The sequence below is a fragment of the Schistocerca piceifrons genome, chromosome X (genome assembly GCF_021461385.2).
Source record: "Schistocerca piceifrons isolate TAMUIC-IGC-003096 chromosome X, iqSchPice1.1, whole genome shotgun sequence".
In the NCBI taxonomy this organism is placed as follows: Eukaryota; Metazoa; Arthropoda; class Insecta; order Orthoptera; family Acrididae; genus Schistocerca; species Schistocerca piceifrons.
Window position 1 is genome coordinate 380,376,281 of NC_060149.1, and position 17,317 is coordinate 380,393,597.

At 44.7% G+C, this 17,317-nt stretch overlaps 1 protein-coding gene across 2 annotated transcripts in view; it reads left to right on the plus strand.

Annotated features, from left to right (window-relative positions):
- LOC124721186 (endoplasmic reticulum chaperone BiP) overlaps nt 1-16,468 on the plus strand; it is a 32,192-nt gene extending 15,724 nt beyond the window's left edge. For both annotated transcript variants that reach the window (XM_047246025.1, XM_047246026.1), the window contains exon 10: nt 16,048-16,468. In XM_047246025.1, the coding sequence (XP_047101981.1) occupies nt 16,048-16,263 (216 nt within the window). In that variant the 3' untranslated portion in view covers nt 16,264-16,468. The remainder of the gene's footprint in view (nt 1-16,047) is intronic.
- The last annotated feature ends 849 nt before the right edge of the window (nt 16,469-17,317 follow it).

Below are 17,317 nucleotides of genomic sequence, written 5' to 3' on the forward strand. Positions count from 1 at the left end.
AGGACCAGACTGCATCCATGCGTAGATGCTGAAGCATATCTCCAGGGACTGCCAGACACACATTCCCGTCGCAATGGCGAGAGGGTCTTATTGTCCCCATCTTGAAGCCCGGTGCAGACCCACTGGCGGTGGACAGCTATTGTCCCATTACCCTCACCAATGTTTTGTGCAAATTGCTCGAACGTATGGTGGGGCGGCGTTTGTGTTGGGTCCTTGAGTCGCGCGGTCTCCTCGCTCCATCCCAGGGTGGCTTCCATCGGGGCCGGTCTGCTGCGGACAATTTGGTGCGGCTGGAATCTGCTATCTGTACAGCCTTTGCCCGACATCAGCATCTCGTTGCTGTATTTTTTGATCTGTGGAAGGCGTATGACATCACATGGAGGCATCACATCCTTGCAACGTTGCATGAGTGGGGTCTTCGTGGTCGGCTCCCGGCTTTTCTTCAAACCTTTCTATTGCGCCGCTCTTTCCGGGTGCAAGTCAGTGCTGCCTCTAGTTCATCTTATACACAGGAAAATGGGGTCCCGCAGGGCTCGGTGTTAAGCGTCTCCTTATTTCTCGTGGCCATTAATGGTCTGGCTGCAGCCGTGGGGTCGTCGGTGTCTCCTTCTTTGTATGCCGATGACTTCTGCATCTCCTTTAGCCCCAGGACTACGGGAGTCGCCGAACGCAGGCTGCAAGTAGCCGTTCGCAAGGCAGCATCATGGGCTCTGACTCATGGTTTTCAGTTCTCTGCAGCCAAGACTCGAGTTATGCACTTCTGCAGGCGTCGGACGGTCCACCCTCATCCTGAACTTTACCTCGATGGCCACCTGCTTGAAGTGGTGGACACTTGCCGCTTCTTAGGACTCGTCTTTGGTGCCCGGCTCACATGGGTTCCTCTTATTACTCAGCTGAAGCAAAAGTGCTGGCAGCACCTCAACGCCCTCCGCTGCCTGAGCCACACATCTTGGGGTGCGGTTCGCTGCACGCTGTTGCGATTATACAGGGCCCTTGTGCAGCCCAGGCTTGATTATGTGAGCCTGGCCTATGGGTCTGCATCACCCTCAGTGTTGACGTTGTTAGACCCCATCCACCACTGTGAAGTTCGGTTTGCAACTGGCACTTTTCGTACGAGCCCCGTGGATAGTCTACTGGTGGAGGCCGGGGTTCCCCCACTGCGGATTCGCCGCCATCGACTGCTCGCCGACTATGCTTTCCACGTGCATTGCTCGCCGGGCCGTCCCAATCGTCGCCTGCTTTTCCCTGCCATGGTCCTCCATCTGCCCGAAAGGCCACCTAGGTCTGGGCTTCCCATAGCTGTCCGCGTCCAGTCCCTGCTGTCGGAACTAGGGTCATTCCCTCTTCTGCCTCCCTTCCGGGTCCGTGCACCTACGCCTCCCTGGTGTTTGCCTCAGCCGTCCGTCCGTCTGGACTTGGCACAGGGACCCAAGGACTCGGTTCCGCCTGTGGCCTTCCGTCGCCGTTTTCTTGCGCTCCTCGCCTCATTTTCGGGCTGTGAGACTGTCTACACTGATGATTCCCTGGTTGATGGTGGCACTGCCTACGCTTTTGCTCACGCTGCCCATGTTGAGCAGCGCTCCTTGCCGGCTGGCTGCAGTATTTTTACTGCAGAGCTGGTGGCCATATTGCGCGCTCTTGAGCATATGCGTTTCTGCTCAGGTACGTCCATCATCATCTGCAGTGACTCCCTGAGCAGCCTCCAGGCCATCGACCGCTGCTATACCTTTTCTCCTCTGGTGTCCTCTATTCAGGAGTCTGTTTCCGCCGTTACCCGTTCTGGTCGTTCGGTGGTCTTTGTTTGGACGCCAGGTCACGTTGGCGTCATGGGGAACGAACATATTGACAGGCTGGCCAAAGGGGCGATCGACGCCCCAGCTTTGGAGATCGGCCTCACGGCTCGCGATCAGCAGCTGGTGTTGTGCCGTAAGGTGCTTGGGATGTGGACTGCTGAGTGGCATGGCATGACATCTCCGAATAAACTGCGGGCTGTTAAGGAGACGACCGATGTGTGGCGCTCCTCCCTGCGGGCTTCTCGCAGGGACTCTGTCATCCTGTGTCGGCTGCGCATAGGCCATACCTACCTGACGCACTGTCATCTTTTGCGTCAGGAGGATCCCCCCCCCTGTGTCGGTGTGGGTTCCGGCTGACGGTCGCCCACATTTTGCTGGAGTGTCCCCGACTGTGCACCCTCTGGCAGTCTTTTAATCTCCCGGGCACTTTGCCTTTGGTTTTATGTGATGATGCCTCCATGGCTGATGTCGTTTTAAATTCTATCTGTGGTAGTCCTTTTTATGGTTCCATTTAGGGAGGTCCTGCACCTTTCCCTTTCTGTGTCTTTTGTCCTCGCGTCTCTCAATATTTGTTGCGGTTTTGGTGTGTCGTCGGATGGTTGACTCTTTCCCTTTTTTTTGTTCTTGTGGTCAGTCAACCAGTCTCCGGCCATCTTCTTTTCTTCTGTTTCTTTGTCTGGTGTTCATCTGTACTCTTCTTGTCTGTAGTGTTCGTTGCCTTATTTGTGTTCTTTCAGTGCCTGGGGGGGGGGGGGGGAGGAGTCTCCTTCCCCTTGGGGTTTTACCTGCTCCGCGAATTTATGTCTCGCCTGTTTTTGGAATGGGGGACTGATGACCTTCGCTGTTTAGTCCCCCTTAAGCATCCCACTAACCACCACCACCACTAATGGAGTAAGGCTACTGCCTGTCAAATCTCTGGAACAGTTCTGAAGTGGTTCCTTCATCTTCGGAATCAAATCCGTCACAAGGACGTAAGTCCGGGGAGTATGGGGGATGGTAACAGTGCTTTCCAGTCCCATCGACCGAACAAAGCAGCACTGTATGTGCTTGCACATTGTCATGCAAAATGATGGGTGGGTTGTGCAGAAAGGTGTCGCTGTTTCTTTTGCAAAGCTGGTTGCAGGTGATGCTCCAAAAACGAACAGTAATACTTGGAATTGACGGTGGCATTCGCTTCAGAACTGTTCCAGAGATTCGACAGGCAGTAGGCCGTTCTACTCGCTCCATCAACAGAACAGGCTCTGCTAATGGCATACTACACCTCCCACATTGTTGGCAATGGGTTCTATACTACAATGGTGACTACTTTGAAGGGCAGTAACAGGTGCAAACATGCAACTCTTTAGTATTGGTTGTGGATCCTGATAGCTTGCTACATTTATTTTACTTATAAACAAAAAGTATCTTGAGGTGGTAAAGATCAGTGTTCACAGTGTATTGTCTCCAAATAGAAATTAGACATTACGAGAACGCTTCCTTTCGATAAACATAAGACTCTGTTTGGATGTGGAGGTATTTGTTGTGTAAGTGGATAATATTAATAAGCTTGAAGTAAAGTATTTTTAGTTATGGAAATAAATGAGATGTATGGTGACAATAAGTATACAGGGTGTTACAAAAAGGTACGGCCAAACTTTCAGGAAACATTCCTCACACACAAATAAAGAAAAGATGTTATGTGGACGTGCGTCCGGAAACGCTTAATTTCCATGTTAGAGCTCTTTTTATTTTCGTCAGTATGTACTGTACTTCCGCAATTCACTGCTAATTGGTCCAATTGAAGGAAGGTAATGTTGACTTCGGTGCTTGTGTTGACATGAGACTCATTGCTCTACAGTACTAGCATCAAGCACATCAGTACATAGCATCAACAGGTTAGTGTTCATCACGAACGTGGTTTTGCAGTCAGTGCAATGTTTAAAAATGCGGAGTTGGCAGATGCCCATTTGATGTATGGATTAGCATGGGGCAATAGCCGTGGTGCGGTACGTTTGTATAGAGACAGATTTCAACAACGAAGGTGTCCTGACACGAAGACGTTCGAAGCAATTTATTGGTGCCTTAGGGAGCACGGAACATTCCAGCCTATGACTCGCGACTGGGGAAGACCTAGAACGACAAGGACACCTGCAATGGACGGGGCAATTCTTCATGCAGTCGACGATAACCCTAATTTCAGCATCAAAGAAGTTGCTGCTGTACAAGGTAACGTTGACCACGTCACTGTATGGAGAGTGCTACGGGAGAACCAGTTGTTTCCGTACCATGTACAGCGTGTGCAGGCACTATCAGCAGCTGATTGGCCTCCACGGGTACACTTATGTGAATGGTAAATCCAACAATGTGTCAATCCTCATTTCAGTGCAAATGTTCTCTTTACGGATGTGGCTTCATTCCGTGATCAAATAGTAAATTTTCACAATCAACATGTGTGGGCTGGCGAGAATCCGCACGCAATTGTGCAATCACGTCATCAACACAGATTTTCTGTGAACGTTTGGGCAGGCATTGAAGGTGATGTCTTGATTGGCCCCCATGTTCTTCCACCTATGCTCAATGGAGCAAGTTATCATGATTTCATACGGGATACTCTACTTGTGCTGTTAGAACATGTGCCTTTACAAGTATGACACAACATGTGGTTCATGCACGATGGAGCTCCTGCACATTTCATTCGAAGTGTTCGTACGCTTCTCAACAACAGATTCGGTGACCGATGGATTGGTAGAGGCGGACCAATTCCATGGCCTCCACGCTCTCCTGACCTCAACCCTCTTGACTTGCATTTATAGGGGCGTTTGAAAGCTCTTGTCTACGCAACCCCGGTAGCAAATGTAGAGACTCTTCGTGCTCGTATTGTGGACGGCTGTAATACAATACGCCATGCTCCAGGGCTGCATCAGTGCACCAGGGATTTCATGCGACGGAGGGTGGATGCATGTATCCACGCTAACGGAGGACATTTTGAACATTTCCTATAACAAAGTGTTTGAAGTCACGCTGGTACGTTCTGTTCTGTGTGTTTCCATTCCATGATTCATGTGATTTGAAGAGAAGTAATAAAATGAGCTCTAACATGGAAAGTAAGCGTTTCCGGACACATGTCCACATAGCATCTTTTCTTTCTTTGTGTGTGAGGAATGTTTCCTGACAGTTTGGCCGTACCTTTTTGTAACACCCTGTATAATTCTTCCTAGCTTTACAGCTCTTAATGGGCCTGACCTGCTCTAGGGACATCATTCCACTCTTCCCTGTCTAATGTCTTGTCTCCAGCCTCTGACACAAATAATTTTTAAATCTTCTTGTAATCAAAGTATCAGTCTTGGTCTTTCCCTGCTTCTTTGTCCCACTGTGTTTAGTAGCAATGCTATTTTTTGTTGGCTTCTCATGTTCCCTGCGAAAAACGTGGTGACCCATATCGGGCAGTTTATTGTAACGAACTTTGATGTCAAGATCTTTATGTAATCTGTAAAGTTCAAAATTATATCGTCTATGCCATATTCCATCTTCGTTAGTCACTCCATAGTTTCTGCACAACACCTTTCATTCGAAAAATCCAGTTAGCTTTTCTCACTGTTAGGTGTTCATGCACCTAAGCCCTATGTTAATACTGGATGTAGTAAAGTTTTATACAGTTGACATTTTGTTCTTCTGGGCAGATTTCTTGACTTAAGTTGTGGGGCCAGCCTATAATAGGACGTATTAGCTAGGTCGATATGCTGCTTTATTTCCTTACTAATATAATTCTGTGCTGTTACCAGTGTTCCCAGATAAACTGAGTTCCCTAACAGATTCTGTTTGCACTTGGTGAATTTCTAACATTGTGTTTGGTTCTGGACTTATTATTCATGTCTGGTTTTATTGATCTTCACTTCCAGTCCCATTTCTATAGCTGCTGCCACCAGTGCCGTGTATGTTTCTTTATCAGCGAGTTCTGTTCTTGCAGTAGTATCTACATCATTTGTATAGGCCAGAACTTACCCCATTATGTTTATTGTGCCTACCTTTCGTAGCGCTATGTCGAAAACCATACGTGAGACTGCATTCAGTTACCTCCTCAGTCCATAGTTAGTTCCAAAACTTGATGTTACATTTCTTTGTATCTATGCTTCACTTACTACTTTTCTCATAATCAGATCTATGAGGCATATTAACTGTTGTTGTATGCCTAGTTCATTCGTGGCTTCAGTAAGCTTGTTTCTTTATATGATGTCATATGCTGCTTTAAAATCAGGAAATATGATGTTTCTATATGGTATTCCCTTTTGTTTTCCCCTAATATCTGTCTCTGGGTGGATATTTGGTCTATAGGTGATTTGCCAGGTCTAAAGCCTGCGTGATATCTCCCACTTGCTTTTTCTGCAAAAGCTTTTACATGGGTGCAAATCAGGGAGAAGAATATTTTATATGGGGCATTCAGTAATGTAATTCCCCTGTAGTTCGTACATCGCAGGATGCCCCCCTTTCTTATGTACAGCACATACTACTCCAATATTCCAATCATATGGGATGATTTTTGTGTGTACATATGAGATCAGGGTGTGCATGCATTTGACTAGATGTTCTCCATCACCTACTTAATAAGTTCAACTGGCAGGTTGTCATTGCCAGGTAACCAATTGTTGGCTAGTTCCTTTATTGCTAGCTTAATCTCTTGCATTGTGGTCATCCTATTTTCCTCTTCTTCTACTTGTTGGGTTTTCAGTTAGTTCCCATGCTTCAGTATTCTGAATATAATTATTCCTTAAAGTGCTCTTCCCAGTAATGTAACACTACTTCCTGTGAAGCTATCAATACACCATTTCTTTTGTTTTTCCTCCACATTGTGCTGCTTTTGTTTGAAATCCCTTTCCAAGGTTATTGACCTTCAAAGAAAGAGCTTCTCTTCTTTTTTTTTTTTTTTTTCAGAACCAGCTTTTCAACACTTTTTTTCTCTGTAGTCATCTACTAGCATTGTTCTTCTAGCCTGCATCTTTTTGTATGCTTAGTTCTTCATTCTTGTTGCTGCCTCACACCCATCGCACCATTCATTCCTTCTTATCTGTTGCTCCATACCTATTACTACTTCTGCAACAGCTTGTATTTCACTTCTGATTTTATTCTACTGCTCATTTATGAGTATAGTTCTGCAGGATTCCTGTCAGTGTATTTTCCAGATTAAAAGCTAGGTGTTAATCTTTTACAGGGTCCTCTATTTCTGAGGTACTACTCTTGTATTGTCTTTCTCTTTTATGTGCGTTTGAAATTCTCCTTCAAATTTTTGCTGTGAGGAGGTGTGATCAGATTCCACTGAAACATATAGTAGTATGGTACATCAGTGCCATGCCATCTATTAATATGTGGTCAGTTTGGTTCATAGTATTGTTATCTGGTGACACCCAGGTCATTTTCTGTATATTTTTATGCTGGAACCATGTGCTGGAAACTTACCTAAGGTATGCTGTAAAATTTATCAGGCAGGCTCCATTGTTATTAGTGCGTGTTTTTTCTATCTAAGAAGTTTAATCTCTCATTTTTGTAAGAGTAAATCCATTCACTCTGTAGAGCAGTAGTTGGTCACTGAACAACCATCTACATTGCTCATTAATGCATTAGCATCCAATGGTGACCCATCAGGAGGGTAATAAGTTGCATCTCTAGTATTGTGTCTGCTTTTATAGTTAACTGCTTTAGTCAGTCTTGCTTGGATGGTGAGGATGTGTGCTGATGCAGGAGGGGCTGGCAACAGTTTGTGAACAGGTGAATGCTCTTGTGGCTACAGTCAAGTCACCTTCAGGTTGCTGTGTCGGGGTGTAGTGGTGGTGGAGAATTTGGCGCATCACATGGGCCATCTCAGGTGACGCTTGTTGTGCCCATGGGCTCTGCTTTCGAGGCACACCTTAGTGCACCTGATGCGGTGGATCCACCCTCACAGCTGGGCCTTCAGCAGTGTCAGAGCAGGCACACAGGGAAGGGGTTTGCTAGTTATCTGGAGCTACAATGTTTGGTGTCTTATGGAGCCCCTTAGGCAGATATCGTTCAGAGCTAGAAAGAAAGCAAATGTGCATTCCGTTTGTATGCCAGGGGTCAGCATCAGATTTGGAGGCAGCCTTGCCTGCAGCTATAGTGTGCAGGGTGCAGTTGTCGGCAAGTTGTGGCTTGCATCAGCACTGATGATGCCTGTCACATGGTTCTGAGGCCATCCTCAGTTCATACAGGCAGCTAGTGATAATGAAGACTGCTGGCCTCATGTGTGGGGTGCAACCAGAGCTCACAATTTGTAGCATTCTTCCCAGGGTTGATTGGGGTCCTTTGATTTGGAGCCAAGTGGAGGTTCTCAACCAAAGGCTTCGTCGACTCTTGTGACGGTCTTGGCTGCAGATTTCTAGACCTATGTTATCGTGTAGGGGATTTATAGGACTCCCCTTGATAGGTCAGGGGTGCACTACACAAAGCATGCAGCTACTCAGGTAGCAGAGTACTTACGGAGTGCACGTAACTGTTTTTAGGCTGGATGGTTATTGAAGGTGCTCTGAGGAACACTCGCCAGTCGATATGCAGCAAGGGAAGTCAAATGGCATTCAGAATACACACTTGCTGTCAAATTTTTTTCAGTAAACTGTCATTGTATTTGTAATTAGTTTCTGAATTTACTGCCCTCCAGGAAAGTTCTTGTGCTCAAATTATTCTTGGAACTGAGAACAGGTGGAATGCCAGATGGAAAGCTCATAGATATTTAGCAAGTCATGGCGGAATGTATTTCAGACAGATTAGAAGCTGTAGGAGGGGGAGTGTCCATTGCAGTTGACAAAAATGTTCTCTCTCTTGCGGTCAAAGCTGAGTGTGACAGTTACCTGGTTGTGCATAACAGGTGTACGTGAAACAAAGTTAATTGTTGGCTGTTTTTACTTGCCATCCGATTCTGCTGTGACAGTTCTAGTCATTCAAAGTAAGTCTACAGTCATAACTTACAGAGTATACACTGGGTTGGCAGCCCACATGCAATGGAAATATCTTACCCCTTATAGCTACAAGTAGGCTGGACGTTATCAACAGTGTCAGCATAGAAACGGAGATTAGCGAAGAGAATATCATTATAGCAATTAAGATTACGAAAGTTAAGAAATCAGTCAAGAAGACTAGCAGAGTGTTTCTGCTAGATAGAGCAGATAAGCAGTTGTTAGCATCTCACTTAGGCAGTGAATAGACATCACTTAGTTCCAGTAAGATGATATAGAGGAATTATGGGCGAAGCTTAAGCAGATGGAGTATCGTGGTGTGGAGTTATGTTCGTAGTAAGTGGATAAATGATGGGAAAGATTCACTGTGGTTTAACAATGAAATTCAGAAGATGCTGAGTAAGCAGACGCTGTTGCAGTCTATTCAAAAGGAACTGATAAATGACAAGCTAAGGTTAGTACAGATTTGTGCTTCTGTGAAAAGGTACAAGCACGAAGTATACAACTACTATCACAATCGCACCTTAGCAAAAGGTCTGGCAGAGAACCCAAGAATATTCTCATCCTCTGTGAAATTGCTAAGCGGGTCTAAGACTTCCATTCAATCCCTTGTTGACCAGTCTGGTGGAGCAGTTGAAGATGGCAAAGCAAAAGCCAAAGTTTCAAATTTCATATTCCAGAAATATTTCACTGGAGAATCGTACAAACATACCATCATTTGACCATTGGACATACTCCCGAATGGGTGAAATAATAAGTATTCCTGGTGTAGAGAAAAAACTGAAAAAGTTGAAAGCAAATAAATCACCAGGTCCAGATGAAACCTCGAGTCAGTTTCACAGAGAGTACTCTACAGCATTGGCCCATTACCTAGCCTGCATCTGTTGTGAAAATCTCATCCAGCACGAAGTCCCTAGTGACTGGAAAAAGGGCAGGTGACTCCATTGTATAAGACAAGGAAGGAATGGACCTGCAAAAATTAGACCAAAATCCCTGACGGTAGTTTGCTACATAATCCTGGAACATTTCTCTCAGTTCTTTCTTGAGAAAGAAGCTTATGTTCACAACTCAGCGTGGTTTTAGAAAGCATTACTTGCGCAAAACCCATCTTGCCATTTCCTCACTTGATATACTGTGAACTATAGATGATGGGCAACAGGCAGATTCCGTTTTTCTAGATTTCTGGAAAGCATTTGACATGGTGCCCCATTCCAGGCCATTAAAGAAGGTACAAGCATATGGAATAGGTTCACAGATATGTCAGTGGCTCAAAGACTTCCCAAGTTATAGAACCCAGTATGTTGTCCTCAGTGGCGTGTGTTCATCAGAGACAGGGGTATTGTCAGGAGTGCCCCAGGGAAGTGTTATAGGACTACTGTTCTCTATATTCATAAATGATTTGGCCATCGGGGAGGGCCACAATGTACAGTTCTTTGCAGATGACGCAATGATGTACGGTAAGGTGTCGAAATTGAATGACTGTAGAAAGGTACAAGGTGACAGAAAAAAATTTTAGTTGGTGTGATAAATGGCAGCTAGCCCAAAATGTGGAAAAATGTAAGTTAATGCAGATGGGTAGTAAGAACAAACCTGTAATGGTTGAATATTGTATTGTCAATTTGTTTAGATAGCTGAGTGTAACCTTGCAGAACAATATGAAATGGATCGCACATGTGAGAACTGTGGTAGGGAAGGCAAATTGTCGACGTAATGGTTCACCTGTGAAGGACACCGCATATAGGATGCTGGTGTGACTTGTTCTTGATTATTGCTAAAGTGTTTGGGATCAATATCAGGTTGGATTGAAGGAAAACACTGAAGCAGTTTTGAGGTGGTCTGCTAGATTAGTTACTGGTAGATTTGAACAACAGTGTTACGGAGATGCTTCAGGAACTCAGATGAGGAATCCCTGGAGATAAGGCGACATTCTTTTAGAAAACCACTATCAAAAAGATTTAGAGAACTGGGATATGATGCTGACTACCGAGTGATTCCACTGTCGCCAACATACATTGTGCGTAATGACCACAAAGGTAAGATAAGAGAAATTAGGTCTGGTACAGAGGTGTATAGGTAGGTCATTTTCCCTCAGTCTATTTGCAAGTGGAACAGGAAAGGAAATGACTAGTAGTGGTACAGGGTACCCTCCACCATGCACCATACAGTGGCTTGTGGAGTATCTATGTAGATGTTATTACTCTTTATGGAGGCTGTATTTACCAATGCTGTGGGAGGGGGGGCGGGGGGGGGGGGGAGGTGCTACTCCTGCCCTACCTTTCCATTTATATCTCCTACCACCATCTTGATATCATTTTTTGAGTACTGTCGATAAGCTTGCTCCAGTGCCTTGTAGGTCTCCTCCTCTGCCGTCCTCTCCTTGGTAAGGAAATGTGCATTTCGGAGGCTTTAACTGAAAAATTTCCCCTTCATTTGCATGTAACATATCCCTAGTCTTCTTGCTTTAGATCCTGTTACTAGTAGTCCAAGGCTGATACATACCCTGTATGGTTCCAGTATTCCAATAAGGCTTCCAAGGGCTCCAATTATATATGTCTGTACATTCCATGGTTCATTTCTCACATCCATTGTTACTTTACCTTAAAAAGACGTATTTCCAGATATGAGTTAGTCCATAGTTCAACTCCTATTCTTTGGAGGAGCATTTCTCCTTCTCTCATCTGCCCTGACAGTGTTCCCAATTAGAGTTCAATACCCAATCTTCCACAGGGTTGCTGAGGATCTGGGGGTTCACAAACTTGGAGGTAAGAGACGGAATTTAGTAGGAGAAGCTAAAAGACTTCCACTTGATTTGTCATTTTTGACACAACACTTCCTTATTTGAACTCCAATAAATATGTAATTAATAGGTATAAAATAAAGAACATAATTTAATGATATGAATATAATAGAGGGAAACATTCCACGTGGGAAAAATATATCTAAAAAGAAAGATGATGAAACTTACCAAACAAAAGCGCTGGCAGGTCGATAGACACACAAACAAACACAAACATACACACAAAATTCTAGCTTTCGCAACCAATGGTTGCCTCGTCAGGAAAGAGGGAAGGAGAAGGAAAGACAAAAGGATATGGGTTTTAAGGGAGAGGGTAAGGAGTCATTCCAATCCCGGGAGCGGAAAGACTTACCTTAGGGGGAAAAAAGGACAGGTATACACTCGCGCGCGCGCACACACACACATATCCATCCACACATACACAGACACAAGCAGACATTTGTAAAGGCAAAGAGTTTGGGCAGAGATGTCAGTCGGGGCGGATGTACAGAGGCAAAGATGAAGTTGAAAGACAGGTGAGGTATGAGCGGCGGCAAATTGAAATTAGAAATTAGTGGAGATTGAGGCCTGGCGGATAGCGAGAAGAAAGGATATGCTGAAGGGCAAGTTCCCATCTCCGGAGTTCTGACAGGTTGGTGTTAGTGGGAAGTATCCAGATAACCCGGACAGTGTAACACTGTGCCAAGATGTGCTGGCCGTGCACCAAGGCATGTTTAGCCACAGGGTGATCCTCATTACCAACAAACACTGTCTGCCTGTGTCCATTCATGCGAATGGACAGTTTGTTGCTGGTCATTCCCACATAGAACGCTTCACAGTGTAGGCAGGTCAGTTGGTAAATCACGTGGGTGCTTTCACACGTGGCTCTGCCTTTGATCGTGTACACCTTCCGGGTTACAGGACTGGAATAGGTGGTGGTGGTGGGAGGGTGCATGGGACAGGTTTTACACCGGGGGCGGTTACAGGGGTAGGAGCCAGAGGGTAGGGAAGGTGGTTTGGGGATTTCATAGGGATGAACTAAGAGGTTGCGAAGGTTAGGTGGACGGCGGAAAGACACTCTTGGTGGAGTGGGGAGGATTTCATGAAGGATGGATCTCATTTCAGGGCAGGATTTGAGGAAGTCGTATCCCTGCTGGAGAGCCACATTCAGAATCTGATCCAGTCCCGGAAAGTATCCTGTCACAAATGGGGCACTTTTGGGGTTCTTCTGTGGAAGGTTCCGGGTTTGAGGAGATCAGGATGTGGCTCTGGTTATTTGCTTCTGTACCAGGTCGGGAGGGTAGTTACGGGATGCAAAAGCTGTTTTCAGGTTGTTGGTGTAATGGTTCAAGGATTCCGGACTGGAGCAGATTCGTTTGCCACGAAGACCTAGGCTGTAGGGAAGGGACCGTTTGATGTGGAATGGGTGGCAGCTGTCATAATGGAGGTACTGTTGCTTGTTGGTGGGTTTAATGTGGACGGACGTGTGAAGCTGGCCATTGGACAGGTGGAGGTCAACGTCAAGGAAAGTGGCATGGGATTTGGAGTAGGACCAGGTGAATCTGATGGAACCAAAGGAGTTAAGGTTGGAGAGGAAATTCTGGAGTTCTTCTTCACTGTGAGTCCAGATCACGAAAATGTCATCAATAAATCTGTACCAAACTTCGGGTTGGCAGGCCTGGGTAACCAGGAAGGCTTCCTCTAAGCGACCCATGAATAGGTTGGCATACGAGGGGGCCATCCTGGTACCCATGGCTGTTCCCTTTAATTGTTGGTATGTCTGGCCTTCAAAAGTGAAGAAGTTGTGGGTCAGGATGAAGCTGGCTAAGGTAATGAGGAAAGAGGTTTTAGGTAGGGCGGCAGGTGATCGGCGTGAAAGGAAGTGCTCCATCGCAGCGAGGCCCTGGACATGCGGAATATTTGTGTATAAGGAAGTGGCATCAATGGTTACAAGGATGGTTTCCGCGGGTAACAGACTGGGTAGGGATTCCAGGCGTTTGAGAAAGTGGTTGGTGTCTTTGATGAAGGATGGGAGACTGCATGTAATGGGTTGAAGGTGTTGATCTACGTAGGCAGAGATGCGTTCGGTGGGGGCTTGGTAACCAGCTACAATGGGACGGCCGGGATGATTGGGTTTGTGAATTTTGGGAAGAAGGTAGAAGGTAGGGGTGCGGGGTGTTGGTGGGGTCAGGAGGTTGATGGAGTCGGGTGAAAGGTTCTGAGGATTCCTTGAAGCTCCGCCTGGACATCAGGAATGGGATTGCCTTGGCAAACTTTGTAAGTAGTGTTGTCTGAAAGCTGACGCAGTCCCTCAGCCACATACTCCCGACGATCAAGTACCACAGTTGTGGAACCCTTGTCCGCCGGAAGAATGACGATGGATCGGTCAGCCTTCAGATCACGGATAGCCTGGGCTTCAGCAGTGGTGATGTTGGGAGTAGGATTAAGGTTTTTTAAGAAGGATTGAGAGGCAAGGCTGGAAGTCAGAAATTCCTGGAAGGTTAGGAGAGGGTGATTTTGAGGAAGAGGAGGTGGGTCCCGCTGTGACGGAGGACGGAACTGTTCCAGGCATGGTTCAATTTGGATAGTGTCTTGGGGAGTTGGATCATTAGGAGTAGGATTAGGATCATTTTTCTTCGTGGCAAAGTGATATTTCCAGCAGAGAGTACGGGTGTAGGACAGTAAATCTTTGACGAGGGCTGTTTGGTTAAATCTGGGAGTGGGGCTGAAGGTGAGGCCTTTGGATAGGACAGAGGTTTCGGATTGGGAGAGAGGTTTGGAGGAAAGGTTAACTACTGAATTGGGGTGTTGTGGTTCCAGATTGCGTTGATTGGAATTTTGAGGTTTTGGAGGGAGTGGAGCTGGAAGTGGGAGATTGAGTAGATGGGAGAGACTTGGTTTGTGTGCAATGAGAGGAGGTTGAGGTTTGCTGGAAAGGTTGTGAAGGGTGAGTGAGTTGCCTTTCCGGAGGTGGGAAACCAGGAGATTGGATAGTTTTTTAAGGTGGAGGGTGGCATGCTGTTCTAATTTGCGGTTGGCCTGTAGGAGGATGCTCTGAACAACAGGTGTGGATGTGGGAGAGGAAAGATTGAGGAAAGCACCCACGTGATTTACCAACTGACCTGCCTACACTGTGAAGCGTTCTATGTGGGAATGACCAGCAACAAACTGTCCATTCGCATGAATGGACACAGGCAGACAGTGTTTGTTGGTAATGAGGATCACCCTGTGGCTAAACATGCCTTGGTGCACGGCCAGCACATCTTGGCACAGTGTTACACTGTCCGGGTTATCTGGATACTTCCCACTAACACCAACCTGTCAGAACTCCGGAGATGGGAACTTGCCCTTCAGCATATCCTTTCTTCTCGCTATCCGCCAGGCCTCAATCTCCGCTAATTTCTAATTTCAATTTGCCGCCGCTCATACCTCACCTGTCTTTCAACTTCATCTTTGCCTCTGTACATCCGCCCCGACTGACATCTCTGCCCAAACTCTTTGCCTTTACAAATGTCTGCTTGTGTCTGTGTATGTGTGGATGGATATGTGTGTGTGTGCGAGTGTATACCTGTCCTTTTTTCCCCCTAAGGTAAGTCTTTCCGCTCCCGGGATTGGAATGACTCCTTACCCTCTCCCTTAAAACCCATATCCTTTTGTCTTTCCTTCTCCTTCCCTCTTTCCTGACGAGGCAACCATTGGTTGCGAAAGCTAGAATTTTGTGTGTATGTTTGTGTTTGTTTGTGTGTCTATCGACCTGCCAGCGCTTTTGTTTGGTAAGTTTCATCATCTTTCTTTTTAGATATATAAAGAACATAATTTGAAAGATAACCTGACAAAAAATAACACTGAGTTGTTAAAAAAAATTTTTTTTCTGTCCTTATTAACTAGTGATATCTTTAAATGTCAAAATGCATAGAGTACTGTACTACAGGTGGTGATGTGTAATTGTGGCATATAAAATGTCATTTTGTATTGTTTGAGAATACATGTAATACAAGAATACATGCTATAGTTATTGGTAATGTTAATATACATGTATGACGAATGTGAGATAGTTTATTGGTACTAGAGAGGAAATATGATGACATAAAGAGCACTATACCAATCATTCATGGTAACATTAAAAGCATTAAATTATTTAATGCAGTTGAAAGGTGTTGGTCAGGTAGTATTCTAGTATAATGTGAAGAGAAACTTCAGTATTACTTTTGGTGCTAACAGTATTATCAGTTGCACAAAGTATAATATAGTACTGTCATATCATACCAAAAGCTTTACAGCACTGGTCATAAAGTGACAGTTGGTTTGGATCCCAAGGGTCTCACTATGTACCCTGCGGTGTTAATACTTTAGTGTAGTAATGTATCACAATTTCTTAGTGTTGAATCAGATTTTTTTTATATTTAATGAGCTTCTGTACAGTGTTTGCATTTGAATTTAAATTTAACTTTCTAATGGTTGAAACTAATCCTAGAGTAAAAAAATAAATTGTGTTGGTCAGTATGTAAGCAGTGTGTACATTTTTTAAATTTTCTTGTAGGTGAGCGGTTCAGATAAGACTACAATGGAGGAGGCAATTGAAGAAAAGATTAAGTGGCTTGAAGCCAACCAGGATGCATCAACTGAAGAATTTAAGAAGCAGAAGAAGGAATTAGAAGATGTGGTTCAGCCAATAATAGCAAAACTGTATCAGAGTAGTGGTGGACCACCACCACCTGGTGCTAATGAGGATGATGACTTAAAAGATGAACTTTGAATATTTGCAGCATTTGGATTGCTGAATGCATTTAAAGTGGTGTAAGGTTGAGTTTATTCACCACAGATTTATAATGTATAATTGGACCCTCTTTGTGGAAGGAGTTCCTTTATACAAGGTGGCAGTAACGAGATACTTATTTACTGAATGTAAAAAAAAAACAGTATTTATGGAAGAAATAGAAGTATCTAATATACTTGCATAACTATTGTTAAAAATCAATCACCTTCCTTTGTAATGGAACACACACACACACACACACACACACACACACACACACACACACACACACACAAAGTGGATGAGATGAATTTTAAGTAACGAGTTAAGTATTTCATTTATAATATAATTTGACCACAGTTTGTAAAAAAAAACATACTTTTCTGTCAGCTACTTAACACATAACTGGTGTTTTATGATACTTGGCTCTCTACAGATATTAATTTGTTAATTTATTGTAAATGGAAAAAAAGTGTTGGAAAGTGTGATAAATTTGACTCCTCATTTCTACATGGTATTCATTCAGCTTCTAGATCCTTGATTATGAAACTGACTTACACAACCACAGCAAATGTAAAAGCTGCTATCTAGTACACACACATATCAGCAGCACAGTTATTATAAAGTGATGGGAAGCTTTCTGCATTTCTATGCAGTTTACATTGATTTTCCAAATACACCGTATTTAGAGACATCATAAATTTTATCACCACATGTGGTTGTTGGCCATCTGCCTGATGGAGCATAAAGTGTGATTTGTCTGAAGGTACCACCTGTCACCACTTAGTGGATGTTGAGTTGCAGTACTGGCGTGCAAATTTCAGCCTTCATCATCAACGAACAGCAGTCATTGTGGGCGCATGAACCAGGCTGAATGGTTGTTGATAGCCCCGTGGTTCAACTGGACAGTTAGTTGCACATATATTTGTCTGTGCACGCCTCTGCAGCTGTTGTTTGCCCATGTCATGTATGGCCCATAGTGCATCACAGTTGCTAGATTTGGATTGCACTATTTTACCACGTACAGTATATTTTTACCACAGCAGCACACAAA